Source organism: Astatotilapia calliptera, chromosome 6 (genome assembly GCF_900246225.1).
Source record: "Astatotilapia calliptera chromosome 6, fAstCal1.2, whole genome shotgun sequence".
NCBI lineage: Eukaryota > Metazoa > Chordata > Actinopteri > Cichliformes > Cichlidae > Astatotilapia > Astatotilapia calliptera.
This window is the reverse complement of record NC_039307.1, coordinates 667501-687500: the sequence shown is the minus strand read 5'-3', so window position 1 is coordinate 687500 and position 20000 is coordinate 667501. Positions and strand designations below refer to the sequence as shown.

At 47.0% G+C, this 20000-nt stretch overlaps 3 protein-coding genes across 8 annotated transcripts in view; 1 reads left to right on the top strand and 2 right to left on the bottom strand.

Annotated features, from left to right (window-relative positions):
* The window catches only part of LOC113023518 (SDE2 telomere maintenance homolog (S. pombe)), a 7197-nt gene extending 6889 nt beyond the window's left edge, over positions 1–308 (top strand). For both annotated transcript variants that reach the window (XM_026169586.1, XM_026169585.1), the window contains exon 8: positions 1–308. This exon is cut by the window's left edge and continues 134 nt beyond it. In XM_026169586.1, coding sequence (XP_026025371.1) covers positions 1–76 — 76 coding nt within the window. In that variant the 3' untranslated portion in view covers positions 77–308.
* mtif2 (mitochondrial translational initiation factor 2) lies at positions 155–9258 on the bottom strand. Of its 4 annotated transcripts, none has more exons than XM_026169557.1 (14): positions 8774–9258; positions 7857–8037; positions 7607–7730; positions 3953–4124; positions 3704–3864; positions 3279–3455; positions 3002–3141; positions 2679–2803; positions 2389–2593; positions 1767–2019; positions 1558–1695; positions 1152–1316; positions 615–755; positions 155–538 (listed from the first exon to the last, which is right to left on the bottom strand). In XM_026169557.1, exons 2-14 carry the CDS (start codon positions 8013–8015, stop codon positions 369–371), a joined length of 2130 nt encoding a protein of 709 aa, XP_026025342.1. In that variant the 5' UTR covers positions 8016–8037; positions 8774–9258; the 3' UTR covers positions 155–368. The 4 variants fall into 4 exon arrangements, with proteins under 4 accessions (XP_026025342.1, XP_026025339.1, XP_026025338.1 ...); XM_026169554.1 differs by having other exon boundaries at positions 8811–9258; XM_026169553.1 differs by having other exon boundaries at positions 8931–9258.
* Positions 9259–9776: 518 nt separating this feature from the next.
* Positions 9777–20000, bottom strand: part of LOC113023487 (echinoderm microtubule-associated protein-like 6) — a 49478-nt gene continuing 39254 nt past the window's right edge. The window contains exons 31-42 of one of the 2 annotated variants that reach the window (XM_026169518.1): positions 19907–19927; positions 18132–18305; positions 17625–17833; positions 17386–17543; positions 14147–14261; positions 13870–14058; positions 13621–13793; positions 13380–13542; positions 13120–13223; positions 11192–11345; positions 11014–11114; positions 9777–10161 (exon numbers count right to left, since the gene is read on the bottom strand). In XM_026169518.1, coding sequence (XP_026025303.1) covers positions 10137–10161; positions 11014–11114; positions 11192–11345; positions 13120–13223; positions 13380–13542; positions 13621–13793; positions 13870–14058; positions 14147–14261; positions 17386–17543; positions 17625–17833; positions 18132–18305; positions 19907–19927 — 1586 coding nt within the window. In that variant the 3' untranslated portion in view covers positions 9777–10136. The remainder of the gene's footprint in view (positions 10162–11013; positions 11115–11191; positions 11346–13119; positions 13224–13379; positions 13543–13620; positions 13794–13869; positions 14059–14146; positions 14262–17385; positions 17544–17624; positions 17834–18131; positions 18306–19906; positions 19928–20000) is intronic. The other variant, XM_026169519.1, reaches the window with a different exon arrangement.

The window sequence follows — 20000 nt, the reverse complement described above, 5'->3', positions numbered from 1 at the left end:
CATCAGAGGACTGAGTGCAGATGAGATCGACCCGCTGCTGCTCGCCAAACCGACAAAGCCCAAGAAGAAGAAATGAGATGGAACGCTGAAAGCGGAGTGTTCAGCGTTCCGTCGAGTGCGAGAATATTAATCACAGACAACATTTACTCTTTCCTGATGAGCTTCCTGATTGGTTCAGACAATCACACGTATATTTTATTAGAGGTTCTGTCCAGTCAGAAAGCAGGATGTTCACACACGTCTGTGCTTCAGTTTGAATTTAACCACTTCCTGTTCAGTTTTCAATAAACGTCTGAAACTAAACATCAGGTTCATCTGTGTCTGAGAGTCTGTGATAGAAGCGCTGCGCAGCAGTGCATGATGGGAGTTCAGAAGCCGGGGTCCCAGGAAGTGACCTGCGGCGCCGCCACCTCCTCAAAGCACACGACGATATCACCGGCTCTGAAGTCGACGTCGCCGTCAGCCGATAGGCCGCACTCCATGCCCGCCCTCACCGTCTGCACGTCATCTTTGTGGTGCCTCAGTGCTGCCAGAGAACCTGCGGGAACATCAGGAGAACGTTAGAACAACACGGTCCAGTCCTGCTGCTTGACCCCAGCTCCGGTCTCACTCACCCTCCCACACGGTGTCCCGGCCTCGGATCAACCTGAACCTGAACCGTCGGTCCAGCTGACCTTTCTGAACCCGACAGCCGGCCACGGGAACCTTCTTCTTTCCCACGGTGACGTCAAACATGGCGACGACCGACGCCTCACCTGCACCGGGGGGAACAGGATATGTGTGACTGACATCACAGGTTCATCTTCCTCTGACATGTGACCTAAGGGGGTGTGGCTAGAAACAAAATGAACATATGCAGATCTTGCCTCTGCTCCGCACTCTGAGCGTGCTCACATTGCTTCTGTTTTCCTCATTAAATGAGCTCTGAGCGTCACGTGCTCCAATCAGATGATGATGATTTAAAACAACGGTAGAAGCGTCAGATGGAGACGCGTTTACCTGGTGGCCGTAAGGCGGTAAAATTAAGATGCTGATGCTACCTGTTACCATGGTGATTTAGCAGGGATGAAACGCTGACTTTGATCTCACTGATACGCCTCCGCTCCACCTGAGCTCAGCTGTGGTCACATGACCGTGTGGTGCCGACTCACCTGTGATGTTCTCTGAGACGAGTGGTGGCAGTTTGGCGCTGAGCTCCTCCTTCAGCTGATCTACCAGCTTGTAGATGACGCTGTGCAGGCGCAGCGGGATGCCTTTCCTCGCTGCCAGCTGCTCGATGCCACGGCTCGCCGCCACGTTAAAGCCATAGATGGAGCCTGATGGCGAGACGCAGCCAGTCAGGACAGTCCACACGATGTTTGAAGGTGGAGCAGGAGATTTATTATTTATTTTAAACTCAGGTACCCTGTGATGCATTCATAGACACTCTGTAAGAAGGCGTTCTCTGCTCTCAGCTTTAATCCCATCATGAAATCACACTAAACCAGCCGGCGGTCAGAAGAATCTGCTGCACACAAAATGAATAAAAACATCTGGAATGGCGTCCTTTGCTCGTACCTCCAAACATTTCGGCCATGTTGACGTCGTTCTCAGAGATGTCTCCTATGCCGAAATGGACCACCTCGAGCTCGCACTGCTGAGCGTCGTAGCTGTCCAGGATGTTCAGGATGGCCTCCACCGAGCCATCCACGTCACCTGGGTCAACGGTTGTTCAGTTAGTGACATCACAGTGGGCGGAGCCTGTTTGAAGCTGGCTCAGTGCGTACCTTTGATGATGAGCGGCAGGCTGAGCTGGTCGCTTTGCATCCTCTCGCTGGGCCTCGTGGCGAAGCGGGTCTTGTTGGCCCGGTAAAGCGCCACCTTCCTCTGCCTCCAGCTCAGGTGGGACAGCCCCTCCCTCTCCCTGCGGTACTCCTCCAGGTGGAGCTTCTGCTTCTGCTCGATCGCGCTCTGCTCCTCCTGCAGTTTCCGCTGCTCCTCATCGTGACTTCTCCACTCCACCACCTCCCGCGCTCGCTGCTGCAGGAGCCAAAGGAGGAAAGCTTTTATTGTGGAAGGGACTGACAGGAAATGGTCATCTCTGACCCACGAAGGAAACCAACCACCAACAATCCAGTCTGGATTTTTATTTAAATTTCCCAAAATTTAAAACCAGAGCAAAAAAACAACGAAGAGCAAAGTTTGCAAAGAGGAGGCAGAAAACGAACATCGCAGCGAAATGTTCTGAAGAGATTTTTAACGCAAACTTAATATTTCTCCTTTTTTCTTGTAGGCGAAGCATCCGCTGAGATGAACACAACCTCTGTCGATTTATTGTTTAATAAAACATTTATTCTATTTCATGTGAAGTGATTTCATTTGGGCGGACCCGGTTTATATCCCACTCACCTCAGACTCCACCTCCAGGATGGTCTCTCCAGCTGACGGCAGCTCCTTCCAGCCAACCACCTCCACCGCAGTACTCGGCCCCGCCTCCCTCACAGCACAGCCGTTCTCATCAAACAGGAAGCGAACTTTAGCCCAGGATTTCCCAGCAACCAGCACGCAGCCTCTCTTTAGCGTCCCCTGCTGGACGATGGCTGTCGTGACCGGGCTGGGAAGACCAAACTGGTCACACTGGGCCTGTTTGACTCTTTCATGTTTCCAGTAAACCAGAGTTAGCACTGTGAAGGACTTACCCTTTGCCTTTGTCGGTCCTGCTCTCGATGACGAGTCCCTCCACGGGGCCGGTAGGCTCCGCCTTTAGCTCCAACACCTCTGCCAAAGCTACTGTGGCCTCAGTCAGAGCCAGAAGGTTATCACCCTGACAACGTCATCAATGACATCATTGGTCTACAGCAACAACAGGTCGACTGTAATGATCTCATATTTTAAGGAAGCCATATTAACTGCTTTCATTACTTTACCTTTAACCTGTCTGTTGTACTAACTGACCAATAGGAATGTTCTTTGTGCATTGCATTGTGGGAAAACAACGCGATGTGTTGTTTGATGAGTTCACCTTCAGAGCAGAGATGTGAATCGCCTGAACGTCTCCCCCGAACTCCTCGCAAACAACGTCGTGAGCGAGCAGCTCCTGCTTCACCCTCTGAGGGTCGGCGTGAGGCTTGTCACACTTATTCACCGCCACGATCACGGGGACTGAAACACGGACGAACAGTAGAATCAGCAGTAGAAGAGCATAAAAACAAAATGAATAGAAATCCAGTAAAAGCAGTAGAAACGGGGCGACGCTTCGCTCTGAGCCCTCGGCTGCGACTGTCAGGTGGAGCTCCCACCTTTGGCTCTCCTGGCATGCTCGATGGACTCCACCGTCTGGTTCATGACGCCATCATCAGCTGCCACCACCAGAACGACGATGTCGGTGGCGTTGGCTCCACGGGCTCTCATGGAGGAGAAGGCGGCGTGGCCCGGAGTGTCGAGGAAGGTGATCTTCTCACCTGTCGGCAGCTGGACTGGAAGAAAAGATCCGAGAGCGGGAACGAAGCTTCAGGAAAAAGTTTACTGTCTGTAAACGAGCACAAACCTGCAAACGCTGCTTATTAAAACAACATTCAATAATCGATCAGCAGAGTCTGGTGACAGATTTTATGATTTAATTACATTTTCTTCTGTTTGCTCTTAAAGTTTGTCTTTAAAAAAAAATCTTGTTTCGTTTCCTGTCGTTGGGTGTTTTTAAATAAAGTTTAGAGCGTGCTGTTACCCAGGAAAGCCCCGATGTGCTGCGTGATGCCTCCGGCCTCTGTGGAGACGATTTGGCTCTTCCTCAGGCTGTCCAGCAGCGTCGTCTTACCGTGGTCCACGTGACCCATGATGGTGACCACCGGGGGCCGTGGCACCAGGAGGGTGGGATCAGCAGGCGGTCTGTGAAGGTTGTAGGTAACGGAGAACCTTATTTTGTTACAAACCACTGTGACGAGTTACATACACGTGATCAGAGACTTCTTGTCACCTCCTGCAGGCGTCCCTGTTGGGTCGCTCTCTGCTCGCGCTCAGTTTGGCCCATCTGAACTTCATCCCTGACCGTGTCACCACCTCTTTAATCCATCGTTCCTCCAGAACCGTGTCCTTTTCCAGAGAGTCCAGATGCACCGACGTGTTCAGCAGAGCCTCCAGCACGTGGTCTGAGATTCAAATAGACCTTTATTTAAAACAGCTTCCAGCCACAGACAGTTTAAAACATCGACGTCGCTCCAGGGTCGGACAAGTAGGCGCACGAGGAGGAGCCTTAAACCGGCATTCTGTCTAATGGCCACCAGGTGGCGGTAAACTCTTGGTCCGTTTTTTGGAACCAAGACAACGAAGGTCAAACGCTCATCTTGTATGGAACGCCAGGACTGCCATAATGAATTAATTAAATACACCATTAAATAATTAATTAAATGTGTCAATAATTAATTAAAATTGGAATTAATTAATTAAATAAATAGTTATGACACATTTAATTAATTAATTATTGACACATTTAATTAATTATTGACACATTTAATTAATTATTTAATGATATATTTATTTATTTCATTTTGGCAGTCCTGACGCCTGGCTCTCATCATGAAATAATTTTATCTGTCAGCCTCACCCATCAAACTCAGGGGGCGGGGTTAACGCTGATCGAGTCAAAACCATTGCTTTGGCCTGGTGGCCATTGTTTCTAGCACACAACAACCGGCATGTGGAAGCTAACAGAACTGAGCTTTGAAAAACCCTGTTTGTGTGTTACCAAATACCGTTTTAATATTTTTTTAGCTGAGAATGTAGTGGTTTAATCTTCATGTGTCTGGTCGGTTTGTCAAGATACAGCCTCTTTGCAAAAGTGTTTCGATGATTTCGGAGATGTCTGCCCAGTCTGACGGCAAAGCGTGGGATAGACCCGCTCGCCTCGCAAGCAATCCCACCGACAAAGCGCAGGCCCCGGTACACAGCTGTAGTAACCCCCGCTGACTTCTTTTACTGAGGTTATATTTATCGGTGTTTTATTTCATGATGTTCTTATGTGTCCTACGTGTTTCAGTCGCCAATTCTGAATTATAACTAACATTAAAAACATGTTTAAGGAGGAGAGAGAGCAAATAAATCTGTTTAACATCTGATCTTTGGGTTTTTGTTCAGTAATCAGCGTGACCTGTGTATAAACACATAAAAGAGATAACGTTGGTGTTTCCGTCATGTAGTAACTGCTGGCTTTAACTGTACAAAGGTTGTTCGACACTATGAAACACATACAGACTTCATGATGTTCGGCTAATATTTTTATTGTGAATATGAATCATGCTGACCTCGCTCTGTACACCACGCAGCGAGGTCAGCATATCCACGATATCCTCAGCTCCATGAGTTAACACAAAGTTTCCCAGCTGACTATCTAACTGCCAACTATTCCAGAGACGTGAAAATATACAGCATAAAGAAAAGTGTAAGAGACTCAGCAGCAGATTAGAATAACAGTTATACATTTAATAAATCACCAAATGAATCCAAGAAACGAGCAAACCTGTTCCGACAATTTGAATTTGTGTTCCCTCAGCTGCAGACTCGCTGCTGTTTAAATGTTTGAAAAGGAAGATTAGATATAAAAAACGTCAAACATAGACTCAGTCTGCCTTCACATTTGATATGAGGCCAGCACGTATAGTGGCCTCAGCAGGCTATTACTGAAATACACGTGCTATATCATAAACTATGATATAAACAGGGAGGTCCTATTAACATGTTTAGTTTTAAAGGACACCTTCCTGCCTTTAGTCTCATTCATGAGCAGTATTAGTTTTCTTCTAACATCCAGAAGTCGGCACAATGTGTTTCATAGTTTGTAACAAGCCTTTGACAGGTAAACATAACATATATATGAGAGAGAGAGAGAGAGAGAGAGAGAGAGAGAGAGAGAGAGAGAGAGAGAGAGAGAGAGAGAGAGAGAGAGAGAGAGAGAGAGAGAGAGAGAGAGAGAGAGAGAGAGAGAGAGAGAGAGAGAGAGAGAGAGAGAGAGAGAGAGAGAGAGAGAGAGAGAGAGAGAGAGAGAGACAGAGAGAGAGACAGACAGAGAGACAGACAGAGAGACAGACAGACAGACAGACAGACAGACAGACAGACAGACAGACAGACAGACAGACAGACAGACAGACAGACAAATGGTTCATTTATGTTTGATGTGTGTTTATTCCTCCCTAAATATCGTCGGTGAAGTTCGCCATGCACGTCAGATTTTCCTGCGCATTTTTATACCTCTGCCAACAGAGAGAGAAAAAAAATCACATTCTAACAGACAGCTGGTGCTTAGAATACAGCTGAATAACTATTAAAAAACAGATGATATTTAGATGATAGTTCAGTCTAACACATGTGCCAGTGAACCATTAAACGTCTGTGAAACTATGCAGTTATGAAACGTAACTTTAACCTCAGCCAAACCGATTTGCTCAGTTGTAAATAAAACAGCGAAGTAAACGTGACCCGACAGACAGAACCTGAGTGAATGAAGTCCAGCGTTTAACCACTGAGAGCTAAAACTCAGCTGAGGTTTGAAAGCTGTGTGCTGGTGATTGGACATCAGCCGCTGATAAAGCTGGCTCGCCTATAAAGTGCTCTGTAAGGAAACAAGCTCCAGCAGCTCTGCGCTCGGGGAAAACACTATATTTACTTATCTTGTGCAGAAAAATGCGCTGACATTGCTTTATATCGAGCACCGGCTGCCCAGTTAAACTGTGACTATCACCAGGTAACGTGGGCGTGTTTCTTGAATTAGCAGCAGGTGTTAAACAGCTGACAGATGAGGAGGAGGATGCATGCAGGTAAACTGAGGGTCTGCTGAGCTGATCGCTGGTTTCGTGAGAAAAATGTCAGCTCGTTCTTTATGTTACAGAAGCACAGAGACACAAGACCAGGCGGAAAGAGACGATCGTTCGGTGAAAATGAGAATCTGCGAATGCAACATGTGGAACACGGAGAGTGGAATATGTAAACAAACCGGTTAACGTAACCCCCTCGGTGCGCTCTGCATGCTAACTGTTAGCAGAGCTAGTGAAATCTCTGAAAACATCTGAGCACTTTTGCAAACATGTTCTATGTTGACAACCTGACCAGACATACGGCGCGACATTCGCGGCTAAAACACTGTTAAAAGTGTAGCTGGTGACAGAAAAACGGGGTATTTTAAAACTACACCACCACCATTGCTGCCTGTGATTTGATCTGCATTCTGGGATAACTGGCTGCCCCAAGTCTACACAAGCAATCGATTATCTAGGATCGACCTGTTTTGACTTACTTTGCACGGCAACCAATCAAATGTTAGAGAAGCTGCATGGGCAGCGTTAACCCCGCCCCCTGAGTTTGATGGGTGAGGCTGACAGATGATGAGAGCCAGGCACCAGGACTGCCAAAATGAAATAAATAAATATATCATTAAATAATTAATTAAATGTGTCAATAATTAATTAATTACATGTGTCATAACTATTTATTTAATTAATTAATTCCAATTTTAATTAATTATTGCCACATTTAATTAATTCATTATGGCAGTCCTGGCGTTCCATAATCTTGACGCTTCAGCGACCAATGGGAGACATCAAATAGCTCCGCCCACCTGTATACTGTCTATCATCCTTACCGAAGTCTCTGTTCATGGCTTCAGCGAGTGCAGCCGCCGTCATCCCCTGTCGGATCTCAACTTCCTGTTTGTCCACTTTGGGTTTGACCTTCTGGGTCTTCTGCTCTTTCTTCTGACCTTTGACCTGCAGTTAAAAATTATCTTTATTATGACATGCTTCATTTTTTTCACTAAAATTTTATTTGTACAGACGAAGGAACTGTAATGTTGCGTCTTTGTTAATGAACATCATCAGGAGGAAGAAACTCACATGTTTGAAGGCGAACTTCCTGTTCGGTTGGCAGGTGAGGAGAAAGTCGGCGCTCCCGGCACGGCAGAATACGGCCGGAAACGGGAAGTTACTGAACAGAGCTGGGTCTGCGTGCACCAGCCGCCGGGTACCCCGCATCACCGCAGACATCACACTCATAGCTGCAGAGGGACAGGTGAGCCTAACGTGCGAGAGAGCAAACATCTGCAGGTAAAACGTCATCATCATCATCATCATCGGGAGGCGGTCTCACTGAGACCAGCCATCGATCCTTTCACTCAGGAGTGTGTCTGTTCCTCTCTGTCGGCCTCACAGCCCACAAACTCTGCAGGTAATATACCCGCACACATCCTGACAAGCAGCAGCCAATCAGGCGAGTGTCTGACACACACTGTTTGGGGTATATACAGTTCTATATCTAATATCCTCAGCTGACAGTTTTAAAATACCCACCCTCCACGTGTGGTTGTCCAGTCCTCTGCCTGAAGCAGCAGCATATGAAGTTTACATATTAAACATGGTGAGATGAAAGCTGGATGCAGGTGGTGGACTACATCTATGCCGAATTAACCCGAGTGCTCTAACACATCAGGAACACATGTTTACATTTTGTTCTAAAACATCTCGGCACCACAAATCGTAAAAATGTGTCTTTTGTAAATGAAGTTTGGAGCAGAGTTTACGGACTGACACCGGAGGACTCAGGAGGATAGGTTCGTTAATTCGGGCGCCGAATGTGAAAGTGAGACTTAAAAATTCAAACCGATAACGAAGAATCATCGATCCGTGAAAAACATAACAGCTGTTAAACAGCAGTGTTGGTGTAGCTCGGCTGAACTTCCGGCCTGCAGAGGAAGACGCTGATTAAAGAAACGTTTAATCAGAGCCGAACGTGAAAACTGAACCGAGCAGCTCACCTAAAGCCTCAGGTGTCGTTCGTTCACGTGACATTACCTCGCAGGGTTTCTGAGTGACGCTTGGCTCTGCCTGACGTCAAAACCGGAGGACTCTACGTCGGAACTACGGTCAACTCAACCCAGCAGCAGAGCGTCAGAGAAGGGAGCGTCACGGTACCTCAGCAACCCCGACATCCGCCTCCGGTCGTTCTGGTTTTCTCTCTTCGCGCTGTCCACTCAGCTCATCGTGAAAAAGTCCTGCGACAGGGAGCCGCCATGACAGCCAGCACACACACCGGAAGCACTTTGGCGCCTTCTGTTAGGTTTGCGTGTTGCTGCCCTCCACAGGTCAGGCAGGTGAACGGAGACAAGGATCAGGACAGCTGCAGACTCACATGTGTCTGCGTTACTATAATAAGACTAACTCACCTGGTGTGCTCTCAGTCAGTTATTCAGGTTATTGTACTCGGCCCTGAAAAGCTTAGAAATATGGTATCTAAGCAGATTCTTACTCTGGATGGCATTACCTTGGCCTCCAGTAACGCTGTGAGGAACCTTGGAGTCATGTTTGACCAGGACATGTCCTTCAACGCACATATTAAACAAATATGTAAGACTGCTTTCTTCCATTTGTGCAACATCTCTAAAGTTAGAAATATCCTGTCTCAGAGTGACGCTGAAAAACTAGTTCCTGCATTTATTACTTCCAGGCTGGACGACTGTAATTCATTATTATCAGGAAGTCCTAAAAACTCCCTGAAAAGCCTTCAGCTGATCCAAAATGCTGCAGCAAGAGTCCTGACAGGTCCTGATGACCTTTGATCCCTCTGTGTGGGGTTCCAAGAAAAGTGTTTTTTTATTATCAGACAAACAGCAGAGAGAAGACAGCGCCACCGTGTGGATGTAAATATTTATTTTCTACCTTAATAAATACATTTTCTTCATTTCTATTTGTTCTGTTTTGAGGTAGAATTCTTTTACTTTTTAAATAAAGTTCCATACAAACTGTTTTCTACTTTTTCCCTTTTTAATAACTAGGATCAAACACAGATCCATTTTCCTCTTTTTTATCTTCATCATCATCATCTTCTGACAGGACACCACGACAGTCTGATAGCACCACCGTTATAAATAAAGTTGTATCAAATGTTTGGTCAGAGTTTGTGAGAAAGGCACATCCCGACAAACCAGACACAGCTACACGACACAGCTACACGCCGTCCACAGGTCACAGCAACACGCCACAACAGCAGGAAACACGTCCTCACATTAACTGTACAGCAAGAGGTGAACTCGGGTCAGAGTTCAGACCGAGGAGTCGGGGGAGCAGCATCAGAGGAGAAGAGGAGGAGACTCTTGTGAACCCAACAGGACTGCAGGGACCTCACTGACACTTCCACACAAACAGGCTGCAGAGAGGAGACGAGAGACAGACAGCAATCAGTAACAACCAGCCAGTCTCCAACCTTCCTTTCAGAGTAGGAGTGTGAAACAGCAAGCAGACCATCTGCAGACGAATGGCTTATTGGAAGAGTTTCAGTCAGGTTTCAGAGCTCATCACAGTCTGGATTCAGGAGACACTATCTCTACTTTTAAGATTCAAACTTTCGTTTTTGCTAAAGCATATAGTTAGGGCTGGACCAGGTGACCCTGAATCCTCCCTTAGTTATGCTGCAATAGACGTAGGCTGCCGGGGATTCCCATGATGCACTGGGTGTTTCTTCTTCACTCACTATGTGTTACAGACCTCTCTGCATTGAATCATACCTGTTATTAATCTGTCTCTCTTCCACAGCATGACTTTATCCTGTCTTCCTTCTCTCACCAATCACAGCAGATGGCCCCGCCCCTCCCTGAGCCTGGTTCTGCTGGAGGTTTCTTCCTGTTAAAAGGGAGTTTTTCCTTCCCACTGTCGCCAAAGTGCTTGTTCATAGGGGGTCATATGATTGTTGGGTTTTCTCTGTATCTATTATTGTACAATCTACCTTACAATGTAAAGAACCTTGAGCCAACTGCTGTTGTGATTTGGTGCTGTATGAATAAAATTGAACTGAAAACATACATCCTGAAGGTCCTGAATCTTTTTCTCTGTGAAATATTAGAATTTTGTCTCAGGGGTCCTAAAACGTCTCATTTAGATCAAGTAAAAAAAACAAACAAACAAGCAAAGCATGAGTTTACTGTCTGAGCTGCTCTGCAGTCAGTTTTCTGCCCACGTTTGGCTGGTTTCACTCAAAGATTTGGTGTAATTCAGGTCTCACCTGCAGTCGCTGCCGCCAGCGCTGATCACATATTTATCATCGCAGGAGAAGCGGATGTTGGTCACGTGAGCCGAGTGGCCAAAGTAACGCTTGTGCTTCGCCTGGAAATAAAGACAGAAGGTGGCGCTCAGTGTGAGCTGAACCTTTCAGTGATTTCTCATTTTCGGAGCTCACTTACAAATTTTTCGGCGCAGGGGAAGTCGAAGAGCTTGATGAGGCCGAAGTCGTCTCCGGTCACCATGTTGACTCCAGCGTGAGAAACGCAGGCACAGTTAACGTCGGCCTTCTCGGCGTTACGAGGCCAAATGCCGACAACCTCGTCCCCCACGATGCTACGAAAACCGAACAGAAACGCCTCCGTCAGGTCGGTCACACCTTAAATGAGCTCAGGAAGGTGGCAACGCTTCTGGAACTAGTTCCTGTTTTTTATTCATGAAAAGTTCCTCCAGATCTTCCTGAACCCATCCCAATTTGAATCCGTGCTTCCTGTTTTTAGTTCAGGACTCCATGGCGACCCAGGGCTGGAGGATTAGTGCTCTGCAGCTGGGTCCCAAACCTCTGAACTTGTTTACTTCCCTAACAAAGGCCCGGCATGAGGGAACCCCACCACCACCAAGGACAGCCCCATCTTATCGTTTTGTTTCTTGGATTAGAGAGGGCCCTGATTCCTCTGCATCCCATAAAGCAGGGGGCTCAAACTCCAGTCCTCGAGGGCCGCTGTCCTGAAACTGTTTCATGTGTCCCTGCTCCAACCTGAATACAGTTAGCAGGTCATTAGCGAGAGAATAGGACCAGACTGCATGCTGAGGCGGTAATTCTTGATTCATGTTACATAGGGCTGCCACAATCCATTATTTTGATAGTCGACTAATCGGATCATCATCCATTGGATGTAAAACTACAGCTTATTGCACCAGCAGCATCTGCTCTTATATAACCATCATTAGCTTACAGCTTGAAGTGTTTCAGGTCTGTGCTAACTAAAAATAAAGACAAGACAAGTTTATTACATTTTAATGAAATTTGCAGATTGTTTCGGTGAAGTTTAATAAACTCCTTGCTATCTAAAATATAACAGGACACTGGAGTAAATTCTGGAGCATCTCACACTTCTGATAATCAGCTGTCTGCTTGACGTTTATTCAGCTGTGTAAAAACTATAACTTTAATCTCAGACAAACCGATTTACTCAGGAACAAATAAAATACAAAAAAAAGCCAAACAATAACATTTTAAGTTATCTAAGTGACTCATATATCATGTTTAACCTGAGTAGCGAAAGACGGCGGTGGGTTTGAAAACGATTAGCCGGGAGTCCGGTGTTCTCACGGCGCTAGTGAGCCTAGCCCCCGGCTAGCTATGGAGCTAGTGGGTAACAGACGTCTCCGAAAACGTCGGAGCGCTTTTGAAAATATGTGGTGTCCTGATAAACTGAGCAGATATTTGAGGTTTACACACCTACATTCCTGCCTGAAAATATGTTAAACGTTTATTTTGTGACCCAGAAAGAATAATAAGAGTAATATTAAAACTAACTAGCTGCCGCCATTGTTGGAAACTGAGCTGGGCTGCGCTATGAATTCTGGGACACAACTTCTTCTTCTTCTTCGGGGTTTAACGGCAGCTGGTTCCTTGTACATGCAGTGCTGCCATCTTCTGTTTCAGTCCGTTATTACACTCTTAAATCCTGCCACTTATTCCTGCGTCTTTTGTGATCTTACAAAGCTTCAAACGACGCGTCGACTATTAAATCAGTCGTCGACGATTTTGATAGTCGACGTAATCGTGACTAGTCGACTAATCGTGGCAGCCCTACTGTTACAGCAGCTCATGACTGAATGAACACAGTGCAATAAAAGTAAATTTTTCCAAACACTTACTCGAGTAGGTAGGGTTAGGGGTCACCACCTCAGCATGCAGTCAAGTTCTATAGAGCCTTGCTAATCACCCACTAATTGTATTCAGGTGTGATGCAGCAGGGACACATGGAATAGTTTCAGGACACTGCCCCTCGAGGAGTTTGAGACCCATACATGGTCTGAGGCATTCCCACTAACACTAACATTAGCTAACATTAAGCACAGCAAATCAACTTTTCTGCCTCACCTGGTCCAGGTTGCCCAGGTGATCCTGTCTAGGATGGGCTGATCCGTGATCACCTTCCCTGAGGGAACTTCGTGCACCTGCCAGGTGTAGGTGCTTGTGGACACCTGTGAATAAATCAAGACATTGAAAACCAGCTCTCACCTGACAGAGCTCTGACCCACAAGGAAAAGGTCAGAGGTCACAACAACAGACCCATGTGTCATAACTCAGCACGTGTCTTCTTAACCTTTAACCTTTATTTAAGAAGGAAGTGAAAGTACCTGGATGTGTCTGCTGTCAGCAGAGAAGTCGATCTGGATGACACACCCGGGAATGTCCTTGCAGTAACCAATCCGATTAAGCGATGGCCCGAGAGAGAGGTCGTAGAAATCCACAGCGCTTTCAACTGAGCCCACCGCCAAGAACCGGTTATCTGGACTGAACCTGAACAAAGAAATCCAGAAACTGAAGTTAGTCCCAGAACTGTTAGAGGCTCCTGTTCGTGCTAATGTTCAAACCCACCGAATATCCTGGATGGCCACGCTGCGGTCTCTCTTCTTGCCCCAGACGGTGAGCGAGTTGACCAGCAGGACGATGAACTCCCCGTTCTCCATGCCAATGGAAACCATTTCTCCGTTGGGACTGTAGGACGTGCACTTGGCAGGATGGCCCAAACTCACCTTGTTCAGGAGTTTCTAAGACAGAAAGCAGGATTAAAGGAATACACCGTACCAGGTGAGGTCGGCAGCACACCACAGTTCAACCCCGTACCTTATCAGCCAGGTCCCATATTCGGATGGTCCCGTCATCGCTGGCGGAGATGAAGACGTCTTTGAAAGGGTGACTTGTCAAACCCCAGATCCCTCCCTGAGTGTGTCCGTTGATCATGGTGTTGGAGGCAGCGTTCTTTTCTCCAACCTCTATGATCTCCCCATCCTTGGTTCCCACCAGGATTTTACCCTGTCAGAGAGTTGGAGGTTACTCTTCCTGTCACTGGAATCACAATAACATCAAGCACCACGGACCTTCCACTGTGTGTTCTTCACACCTTTCCTCTGCAGACAGATCGGACGCTCTCCACCGGTTGGCCGGTCTCCAGCTGAAAAGCTCGGCAGCGCTTCATCTCCTGGTCCCAAAGCTTCACAGCACCACCCTCTTTGGTCCTGATGAACAGCAGCAGACAGCGGGATTTCATGTTTTTTATATACATCAAAGGAATCCAGAAGAAGGGTACATCCCTAAAATGGATCTGTCTGAACCCTCATCTTCACCTGGTGTAACCTTTAACCTTTAGCCATGCTTGTGGCCGGTCCACACGGTTTATAGCCGTGTTTCCCAACCACTGTGGTGCGGCAGATTATCTGATTCCACCTGATTAGTACTCTAAATGACCGGCGTGAGTAACGGGCAGAACAATGGCATTCTCTTCCACTAGAGGGCAGTACAACTACCTGCTCTAATTCAATGGGTCTCCAACTGCCAGTAAAACAGAAGAAGTCGAAGAAGAAATTACATAATCCTCACGCTGTGAGACGATGCAGCGCATAATAGCAATAGATAAATATTTGAACAGAAACAGCAGTCAGTCTGACCTGGTCCTGGAGAAAACTCCGACCCAGATGAAGGCCAGAGCATGAGATGGGTCAGAAGAAAGCAAAAAAGGTAAACTGGGGACGTATGTCTGTGAAGGTTCTCAGTCATCCAGGTCATCGTAGTCAAAGGAGCTTGCAAAGAAAAGCGTCTGGACTTCTTTGAGTTGCTTGAAGACGTTTCACCTCTCATCCGAGAAGCTTCTTCAGTTCTAAGGTCAAATGGTGGAGAGTCCCAGATATAGGACGATTGGGGCGACCGTGGCTCAGGGGGTTTGCGCCGATGGCGCAAAATGGCAGCCTGGCTTCTGTCAGTCTGCCCCAGGGCAGCTGTGGCTACAACCGTAGCTGCCTCCACCAGTGTGTGAATGTGAGAGTGAATGAATAGTGGCATTGTAAAGCGCTTTGGGTGCCTTGAAAAGCGCTGTATAAATCCAATCCATTATTATTATTATTATAAACCTAGTGGGAGTTTCCCCCCACAGAGGGACAAAAGGACCCCTGATGATCCTCTAATCACCTGAGCCAAGGTGTGAAAGTGGGTTTGTGTCCCAATCAGCCAGAGTTTCGGGTGAGCTCACTGTGAAACCTGGCCCCACCTTATCATGCGAATTCCTGAGGTCAGATGGCCCAGGATGTGAGTGGGCGTTAAGGCGTCTGGGACTCTCCACCATTTGACCTTAGAACTGAAGAAGCTTCTCGGATGAGAGGTGAAACGTCTTCAAGCAACTTAAAGAAGTCCAGACGTAAACTGGGGACAAACTGAGCCAAGCTCAGTGCTCGGGGGAAAATGATCAATATGCTTTTTGTTTGGTGGTGTGCTGTGTGATTTTTCATATGAGCCGTGCTCCAAAAGGTGTGGAAACACTGGTTTATAGAGCCACTGTGGCATCACCCACTGTGGCGTCACTAGAGATGGACCGATCCGATATTACGTATCGGTCTGATACTGACCTAAATTACTGGATCGGATATCGGAGAAAAATAGAAAAATGTAATCCGATCCATTAAATATCACACCTCACAAAACTTGCGACACGCCGTAACTCGCCTCAGAACGTTAGCACGTCGGAGCAGTATGCATCACGTGATAGAGCGGCTGTGGCATGCGGGACCTGTCGGTGGTCTGGATAGCATTTGGAGCTTCGCTAGCAACCTGGCATTTCATCTCCGACAAAGTTATCCCGACAGAAGTAAAGCAAGTGTGTAAGTCCATCTCTGAATGTTTGTAAAGCATTCCTGCGTTAAGCTTAACAAACGATATATGGAGCGACTGCCTCCTCTTGCTGCTGCTTCAATCGTGAAACTGCTTAAATGATCAGCTGATCGGCTTTTCTGTCGCGAGTCTGTCTCTCTAGTTTGTTTTTGGCCCACTTTGCACCAGAAAGAGGAAACCAGCGGCTGAACAACAGCAGCACGTTTAAGCTTGATCAGCTGTTGTTAGAATGTATTTATTATTACTTTCTACTCCAGGATCTTTTTCTACGTAGCTGACGCTGGTAACTGTGCAGGGGCGGATCTAGCAAAGTTTAGCCAGGGGGGCCGATAGGGCATTAACAGGGAAAAGGGGGCACAAAGACATACTTTTCTTTCTTATTCTCATTTAAAATGTCGAGCTTTTAATAAATAATTATCTGACACCCAAAGTTTTAATTTGATGCAAAATGAATAGAAGTCAATTACTGTATATAGTGACTATTAAGTCTAATATATATACCCTAGTAAGCTATAGTACTTTTTCCTTTGGGAAGGTACCATCTGTGCAGTCTGCAATTTTGTTGAAGAAAGATGTTGAATCTATTTAATATTTCTTGAAAAATAATTGATTTCTGTGCATTTTTTTTTCACACTGCATCAAATTAAGGTTGATTACGTTGATTAAGCATCATGAGGTGGAGCGTGAGGGGTGGTTCCCTATTTTTTATTTATTTATTTTTGTTGTTGCTGGGAGTTGGAACCCTATTAGTTAGGTTGCTTAATATTTATGCTAAGTACTCTTTAAAATACCAGAATAGGGAGGATGGTGCAGGTTTAAGTTTATTAGATTGATCAGTATTGCTGAACTATGAAATATTTTTTTTGTATACAGGTATAACAGAATAGCTTTAGTGTAGTTGTTGTTTTAAACTTGAGTATGAACTTATACAAAATGCAGCAAGATATTTAAAAAACAGTTTTGTTTATTAAAAAACATTATATCGGATTCATATCGGTATCAGCAGATATCCAAATTTATGATATCGGTATCGGACATAAAAAAGTGGTATTGTGCCATCTCTAGGCATCACCCACTGTGGCATCACCCACTGATTCCGGAAGCCATCGTTTAGAGCATGGATTTTATTATGAGCTAATGCTAGCGACTTTTGTTACCACAGACTATATGAAAGCATCAGTCAGACAAAGATTAGCAATGTCCAATCAATCACTGCGCACCAAACCTGGAGCTCCGCCTTCTTGGACCGTCTGTTAGTAAAAAAGCTCCAACAGCACAAACACGGTCCAGAGGTCCAGTTCAGGTGAAGCCTAGCAGACAGCTAGGAGCTACAACTACCTGTGTCACTATCCACATGTAATTCAAAGAGGCCACACCCCTAATAATGCAAACTTTAAATGACTGGTTGAATCTGGGACCATTTTTTTGTATTAACACCAAAAGCAGGTGGTAGGTCAGCATCTTCAGGAACTGCAGACTCACGGTCGCTCCTTCCCCCCAGTAACAATAAGGCCGTCCCTCAGAGTGGTGTACATGGTGAAGACGGGACCGCTGTGCGCCTTTGCCACCACGCGCACCAGGAAATGCTCCCGCCACACGTACACGTCTCCGTTGATGGCGCCAGTGAATGTCAGGTTGTTCTGAGTGAGACAAACAGCGATTTACCACAAGTCCGCAAACACCAGAGCGTTACATACAAAAGCAACGTCAGCGTTTCTTACGGCGCCGAACGCAACAGACAACATGGTCTGCATGCGGCCGTCCTCCACTGAGCCGATCACACCTTTCTTGTACATGAGCGAACCTCCAACCAGAGTCCAGAACTTGATGTGTTTGATTCCCACCGACACGAACTGGGTGTCAGAGTCCGGCCGGAACTCCACCACGAAGATCCGCTCAGTGTGGCCGCCCTTACTCGTCACCTTGGTGCCTGACGGACAGGTAAGAGGTCAAAGATCGTCCCATCTATGTCACATACTTTGTCTTGTTTGGTGTGGAACAGATGGTCCAAACAATAATGTTTCCCCCCCGAGGCATCATTGATAACAACCTTAATCCTGAACCTCGAGTCATTAGGTAATCGTGGGGATCAGGAACAGTGTTACCTGTGTAACCCTCGATAGTGTCAGAGCACCAAGAGCTAATCTCTTACTCCTTCCAACAAACTGCCAGCAGTCAGAAGCTGAGAGCATCTCACAATCGTTCATCTGATGAAAGATGTTGGGTACCTTCCTGCCACCTCCACACTGTGATGGTGTGTTCAGGCTCCACCCCCACAGACAGCAGCAGCTTCCCTGTAGCGCTGAAGTTAACGTAGCCGACGCCTTTAGCGTGCGAACACCGCAGGATGGACAGTGTCTGCTTGGTCATGGCGTCCCACACGTGGATGGACGGGGCGAGGCCTGTGAGGAAAGACCAAACCGTAGAAACCACACAACTTCACAACCACAGAACCGAGGTAGGAAGTACCAGGACCTGAACATCCAAGGACCTGTGGACCACAGGACTGAAACACCAAACAACATGTGGGATCTACAGCTGAGCTCCTCAGCATTCTTCAAGGAACAGGAGAAAAAGGGAACCTCAGATCTACAGCATCGACAAACAAAGGAACAGATTTAGCAGGAAGTGGGGCAATGAAAGGAAACGAGCCAAGGAATGAAGGATGGTAAAGAGGCCAAGAAGAAAAGGATGAAGGACCTGAGGGAGTTATGGGAGCTGTGAAATGGAGACGCAGTGTCGTGGAACGAACTTGGATGGATGAATAGACCTTATCCCATTCAGGATCTTTGGGTACTTCCAGCGCCTGAGTTCGCATGCTGGGTCACGGAGCAGCGCCATTCAGAGTGTGGAAATTCAAAATGGCTTCTTTCAAACGACCATCTCTTTATTAACACTTTCAGTCATGATCACATGACCGGTTCGCTCCCGAGGTCCCGGACCACCTCAGCTCGGCAGAGGAAACCTCAGAAGACCAGAGAGGAAGACGTGTTTTTAATCGCGTCCTCTCTGGAGAACAAAGAGAGGCTCAGGAACACGTGATCATGTGATCATGCCCCGACAGCGTCTGCATTAACACGACTGACCCGGAGATGTTTCTAAAGGATGGAAAGCAGCCTCTGAATCACAGCTTCAGCACACACGGCACAGACTGCACACAGAAACACCGACGTCATGCCCACACGAGGCTCTCGGCCGGGCTCCGAGTCTGCCTACTGCCATGCTCGTGCTAATGTGGAGACGCCTGAAAACACCGAGTTCAGCCACGCTGACGTTGCAGACGCTGAGAAAATAAGAGAAATGGATCCTCCAGCAGTGACTTCCTCCTTACTGAGCAGCCTTTAACGTGCTGCTAGACGACGGGTTAAAGATCTCTGAGAGTCGGACTGTGGTGCACGAACCCTCATTCAGACTGCACCTTCAAAAACAAAAAACTTTGGCCTTGACTGTCGGGCTCGCACCTCGTGTGATGTTGAGGTTCCTCACAAAACCTGTACATAAACCCGACGGCTCGGCAGACGCACGCCTGGCGTCCACGTTGATTTCCGTGTGAAACAATTCTAAAAATGTAAGACCTGATGCTCTCGGACGTTTCTGTGGCGTGGAGCGTTCAGCGTGATGTTCAGTGTTTTCATCTGAATCCACATCAGTGCAGACGAGTCGGGGGCGAGCTACGATCAGCGTCCTGACTCATGATACTCACCAGAGAGCTCCGCCTCTACACGCCGGGAGCGAATGACACCAACACGTTAATAAACTCAACCTGTGTCTGTGTGTGTGTGTGTGTGTGTGTGTGTGTGTGTCTGTGTGTGTGTGTCTCTGTGTGTGTCTGTGTGTGTGTGTCTCTGTGTGTGTGTGTGTGCGTGTGTGTGTGTGTGCGTGTGTGTGTCTGTGTGTGTGTCTGTGTGTGTGTGTCTGTGTGTGTGTGTGTGTGTGTGTGTCTGTGCGTGTGTGTGTGTCTCTGTGTGTCTGTGTGTAACGAGGGTGGTGAAAGAAGGCTTACCTGGCAGGTCAGTGATGTCACCTGGTGAGGAGGCGGAGTTGATGAGGAAGCAGTGAGAGAGAACAGAAGTGGGATGGGCCAACCGCAGCCAGCT